This window comes from Elephantulus edwardii, unplaced genomic scaffold (assembly GCF_000299155.1).
Source record: "Elephantulus edwardii isolate Elephantulus edwardi_28Jun2011 unplaced genomic scaffold, EleEdw1.0 scaffold00017, whole genome shotgun sequence".
NCBI classification, from domain to species: Eukaryota; Metazoa; Chordata; class Mammalia; order Macroscelidea; family Macroscelididae; genus Elephantulus; species Elephantulus edwardii.
In genome coordinates this window covers 8,729,894-8,735,809 of record NW_006399767.1, presented here as the reverse complement: position 1 = coordinate 8,735,809, position 5,916 = coordinate 8,729,894, and the positions used below count along the sequence as shown (strand labels likewise).

The window sequence follows — 5,916 nt, the reverse complement described above, 5'->3', positions numbered from 1 at the left end:
ATTTCCTCCCTTCCACCCACCAAGATAACAATAAAAAGACAAACAATAAACTTTGGTAAGTATATACAGAAATTAAACTTATTATTTATCTAATGGAAAATGGTGTAGCCTCTTTAGAAAGCAGTTGTACAGTTCCTTAGAAGGTTAAACATGAAGTTATCATAAATGATGGTATTCCATCCCAAGAAACATACACAGCATGTACACAAAAAACTAAGAGGAGATAAATAAAGAAAGAGCGGTCTAAAAGAAATAGATGATTAGGTATTACTTGCACAGCAACAATCCAGAATATTGTTTGTCTTTTTTGTCGATATCTTGGTGGTTGTGAAATATGTCTCATTGTGGTTGTGATTTGTATTTCCCTAAAACTTAATGAGGAATCCTAGTGGTATAGTGGTCAAAGAATACATGCATTAAATAAAAGGTTTGAGGGAGCTCTGGTGGCCTAGTGGCAAGAAGATGCACTGCAATCCCAGATGTATTTGGTTCGAATCCACCAGATGCTCTGCTGGAGAAGGAGGGGCAAACTCCTCCTTTACCAGTTATATCTGATTTGATGGTACACACCCCCACACACTAATAATAATAATAATAGAAAAAATAAAGGTTTGTAGTTTGAATCCATTGGCCACTCCATGGGAAAATGATGTGACACTCTAGTTTGGTAAAGATTTCAGCTTTGGAACCCCTGTGGACAGTTGTGCTCAAATGTGGAACAAGCAGAATAGGTTTCAATATAAATCTGATAAAAAGTTTATGTAGGCACTGATGCTAAAAATGATTTGGTTTACCATCTTATCATTTATCAAAGAGGATGTTTGTTTTGTACTAAAAAAAAAAAAGAACAAGCACAGTTTATGCCATCTTCTCTGTTATCTGACACTATATACATTGAAAACCTGTGCCTGACTTTGCAGCAACTTTATCATAAATACTATAAAAAGAGGCTTCAGGGAATAAGAAATTTCACTGCGGTTGGTTGTATCTATCAATATTTACCATATTAGACATTACATGTGAGAATGTTTGAAAATAATTATTATGGTATTTGTTAATCACACTACTTGTAGACCTATTACACAGTAGCATAGCTATTTTTAAAAAATAATAAAATGTATAAAAAACAAATATATTTTTAAGCAAAAAAATTAAGAGAAGAGTGGCATTACTTTGTTTCTTTTTAAAATCTCTGCACTATCTAAGATTAATTTCTAATCTCTATTATATCATAGTCTGTTTAATCTTTAAATGGAAGACATTTGACTCTCCTGTCCAATTCTCCCTACAGCCTCTTATACTGGCTAAAGTCTGTAAAGAAAGTCCACATTTACAAATATACAAAGTTAGAATAGGAAGGAACATCTTCAAAACCTTTTAAGATAATCTGGAGATATGCTGCTTTAGCAAAAACAAACCAGAAAAACTTGTCACCATTGGGTTGGTTCTGACTAAGTGACACCCTGCGTATTACAGAATAGAACTGCTCATAGTATTTTTTTTTATTACAGTTTGTTAGAACTATTGTCCATAGATTGGTTCTGTAGATTAAAGTTACAAGCCTTTTAGTTACTCACCAATTTCAAGCACTACCAAGGGAACTTAATATTATACTCAAACTGGACATGTGGCAGGTTCTTCCTTAGAGGTACAACCAAACTGGACATGTGGGAGTTCCCTAGTTAACCTTTCTTAAAGGTTAGTTGCAATAGGATGTAAAATAATATCGACACTCTTCATACTCTATTACATTGAAAGCTATTGTTTATCTTGAGAGGATCTCTTTAACCATGTCTGGTTTTTGTAACATCATGTATCTGGTCCATGGCAAATATGAATTCAACAAGTTATATAGATTTTTTTTCAAATGCTGACACATTTTCTTGTAGAATATGAACAATTACTAAACCATATAATAAAGAGATAGTAGATAAAGAGGTGGATTGACACAATCACCAGGATAATGGGGGCAGGTGTGTCAGAGACAGTGAGATTGGCACAGGATAGGGCAGGGTTCAGAGCAATTGTGCCTAGGATTCCTATGAGTCATAAGTGACTCCACAGCACATAACAACAACAAATAGATCAAGAATTACTAAAAAATAATTCTTAATGCCTCATTAAGGATGATTCTTTGAAACTGGCATTTTAGATGTATTTTTATTGTGTGTGATGGTGAAGCATGCCATGGCTGCAAATCTAACTTACTGTCACTGCCTGATTTGTACTAAGAAACTAAGTTTTAGCCACCACTGCTGTGTGTGTCTGTGCGTGTGTGCGTGTGTGTGTGTGTGTGTGTGTGTGTGCATCGTCAAATGAGATCTGACTGGTGCAGGAGGAGATGGCCCCTCCTTCTCTGGCGCAGCGTCTGGTGGATTCAAACCGCATACCTCTGGGATTGTGTGCAGCTTCTTGCCACTAGGCCACCAGAGTTCCCTTAGCCACCATTGCTTTTAAATCTATCTGATAATTACCAGCAGTACAAGAAGGCCACTAACATCCTAATATTATCATGACAGGAATTTGAAACTTATATTCTCCTGGGAGGGGGCCTTAAGGATCTCTGGGGGTCTAGATATTATTACTTGAAAACTACTGGTTTATGGCATAAAGTTGATAACAATCTTAAGCTTTTTTTATTCATATATTTGCATCATTTCCATCTCCCCAACTGGTATGTTGTTATTAATTGCCTATGACTCATAGCAACTCTATGTCCAATAGCTCTGAACCCTGTCTTATCCTGAGCCAGTCTCACTGTTTTGAACACACCTGCCCCCATTACTCCACTTGCTGTGTCAGTCTATCTAATTCCTCTCCTGTGCTTTCCTTCCACCTTTCCAAGCATGATGATCTTCTCCAAGTACTGGTCCCTCCTGGCAACATACGTAAAGTGAGATAGAGTTTCAAAATCCTTGCCTCCATGTAGTAGCCTGGTTTTACCCTTTCCAAACAGACTTGTTTGTTTTCTTGGCAGTCTGTGGTATGATCACTACTCTCTTCCAGCACCATCTCTCAAAAGGCATCAGTTCTTCTTGTCATCCTTAGTCATTGTCCAGCTCTTTGATACATAGCAAGTACTTGTGAAGACTGTGGCTTGAATCAGGAACATCTTAGTCTCTAGACTGACATCATTGCTCTTCAGCACTCTGGAGAGGTTCCTGTGAGCAGATTTTTCCCCGTACAATGTATCTTTTGATTTCCTGGCTGCCGGTGCCACAAGTGTTGACTATGGATCCAAGTGAGATGAAATTGTTAACAATCTCAATCTCTTCTCCATCTATCATGATGCTGTCAATTGGCCCAGTGGTGAGAATCTTTGTTTTCTTGATGTTGAACTTCAATTCATAATGAAGGCTGTAGTTCTCGACCTTCTGCTGCAAATGCCTCAGGTACACCTCAGTTTCAGCAAATAAGGTTGTGTTATCTTCATAGCACAGATTTTTGATGAGCCTTCCTCCAATCCTGATACCACATTCCTTATCATAAAGTACAGATTTCTGAAGGATCTCTTCCAAGTATGGATTGAGAAAGTAGGGAGATAGGATGCATCCCTGACTACGTCTTTTCTGGGTTTCAACCATGCAGTATTTCCTTGCTCTGTTCTGATGACTGCTTCCTGATCCCAAGATAGGCTTCACATAAGCACAATTAAGTGTTCTGAGATTTCCATTCTTCTCAAAGTTAGCCACCATTTGTTGTGATCCACACAATCAAATGCTTTTGCATAGTCAATGAAACATAGACATTCCTCTGGCAATCTCTCCTTCCAGCTAAGATTAATCTAAAATTGGCTATAATGTCCTTAATTCCGTGACCTTTTTTAAACTCCACTTTCACATTGGGCAGTTCTCTATCGGTGTACTATTCCAATCATTTTTGGATAATCTTCAGCCGAATCTTGCTTACATGGGATATTAGTGATCTTGTTTGATAATTTCCACACTTGGTCAGATCACCTTAATTTTTGAACGGGAATGAAAATGGATATCTTCCTGTCAGTTGGACAGGTAGTTGCCTTCCAGATTTCTTGGCACAGCCTAGTGAGAGTATTCAGGGTTGCATCTGTTGAAATATGTCAATTTGTATTTCATAAGCTCCTGGGGCTTTGTTTTTTTACCAATTCCTTCAGATTTAGCTTGAACTTCCTCTTTCATAAGCTTTGGTCCTTGATTGTATATTGTTTCATGAAATTCTTCCGTGCCAGCCAGTTATTTTTGGTACAGTGACTGTGTATGCATTTTCTTTCGGTGTTGCCTGAGTCATTCTACATTTTGCCAACAGCATCCTTAAGTATTGCAACTCAAGGCTTGAATTTGTTCTTGAATTCCTTTAGCTTAAGGAATGCTAAGCGAGTTCATCTCTTTTGATTTTTTTAATTTATTTTTTAAAATTTTATTTTATACTGGTTTACTTATAAAGTTTTTATATATTGTTCTTCACACCAGATTTTTCCCCTTTTCTTTACCCATCCCTCCCTCTACCCTTAAAATTGTGTGACCCTATGATTAAGCCACCCCCCACCCCCATTTTATGGTACATTGAAACAATGGAATACTATGCAGCACACAGGAGCAAGGATTTTGTAAATTACTACCTAACTTGGGAGGAACTAGAAAGCATTATGCTAAGTGAACTAATTCAGTCACATAAGGACAAATATTGTATTTGACCTTTTGATTTTCTGACTCCAGTTCTTTCACATTTCATGATAATATTTTGCTTTGTCTTCCCAGCTGCCCTTTGAAATCTCCTATTCATCTCCATAACTTTTTGATCCCATCCCATCCCATCCCATCCCCACCCTTTGCTTTGGCTTCTTGGTGCTCTAATGCAATATTCAGAGTCTCTTCTGACACCTATTTTGGTCTTTTCTTCCTTCACTGTCTTTATAATGACCTTTTGCATTCTTCATGGATGATACTTTTTTTTTAAAATAAACTGGTTTATTTACAAAGTTTGAATGTATTGTTTTTCACACCAAATCTTTCCCATTTCCTTAAGCTCCCCACATTAAATTGGATGACCCTGTCATCCTCATCCCTCTGCTTCCGTCCTCCTTCCCTTGGATCCTCATATTCATCCTACAATATTTTTTTTAATCCTGGTTTACATACAAAGTTTATAAAATTTTTTTTTTTACATATTTATTTCACATTGAGTCTTTCCCCTTTTGATTACCCATCCATCCCTCCACTCAATGGATGATATTCTTGGTAGCTCCTCTGGTCTTGGTTCATTAGCATTCAAAGCCTCAAACTTGTCCTGAGATGGTTTTGAAATAGGATTTAATAGGCATGGAGCTTGTGCTCTGCATCCTGTACAACCACAGTAACTAAAATCTAAACTTACAATCAGCAGATAACTCACTTAAGGCAAATTCGGGGGGCAAATTCTTGAGACCAGAAAGAAAATCAGTGATGTAGAAAGAAGTCTCCACAACAATGAACTAAGAAAAACTTTTTTTTTAATCATTGCCCAAGTAACAGTTCTCTCTTATAGCGGTATTTTGCCATGGAATTGACCAAAATGTCAGACATGACAAAGCTCCATCAAGCTGTGGCAGCAGGGGACTACAAGTTAGTGAAAAGGATTTTGAAGAAAGGTCTCTGTGACCCAAACTACAAGGACGTGGACTGGAATGACCGGACCCCACTTCACTGGGCTGCAATCAAAGGTGAGTGCACAATACCTGGGTATGTATCTTCATTTTTATTTCACCATTCAGGAATGATCATTCAGTAGTCTCAGTGGGGGAAATCTGGAAAGATCATTTTTTTTGGAGTCACATGAGTCTAGGTTCTAATCCTGGCACCATCACTTACTAGTTTTAGCATTCTAAGCAAATTGTGGTGTCTCTCTGGAGACTAAGGTGCGTCTGATATAGGCCATGGTTTTTGCAATCACTTGTTATGC

General features: G+C 37.6%; 1 protein-coding gene across 1 annotated transcript in view; it reads left to right on the top strand.

Moving 5' to 3' along the window:
• The first annotated feature begins 5,514 nt into the window (after positions 1 to 5,514).
• Positions 5,515 to 5,916, top strand: part of ANKRD66 (ankyrin repeat domain 66) — a 10,958-nt gene continuing 10,556 nt past the window's right edge. Inside the window, exon 1 of the mRNA XM_006881927.1 lies at positions 5,515 to 5,677. Within this exon, the coding sequence (XP_006881989.1) occupies positions 5,515 to 5,677 (163 nt within the window). The remainder of the gene's footprint in view (positions 5,678 to 5,916) is intronic.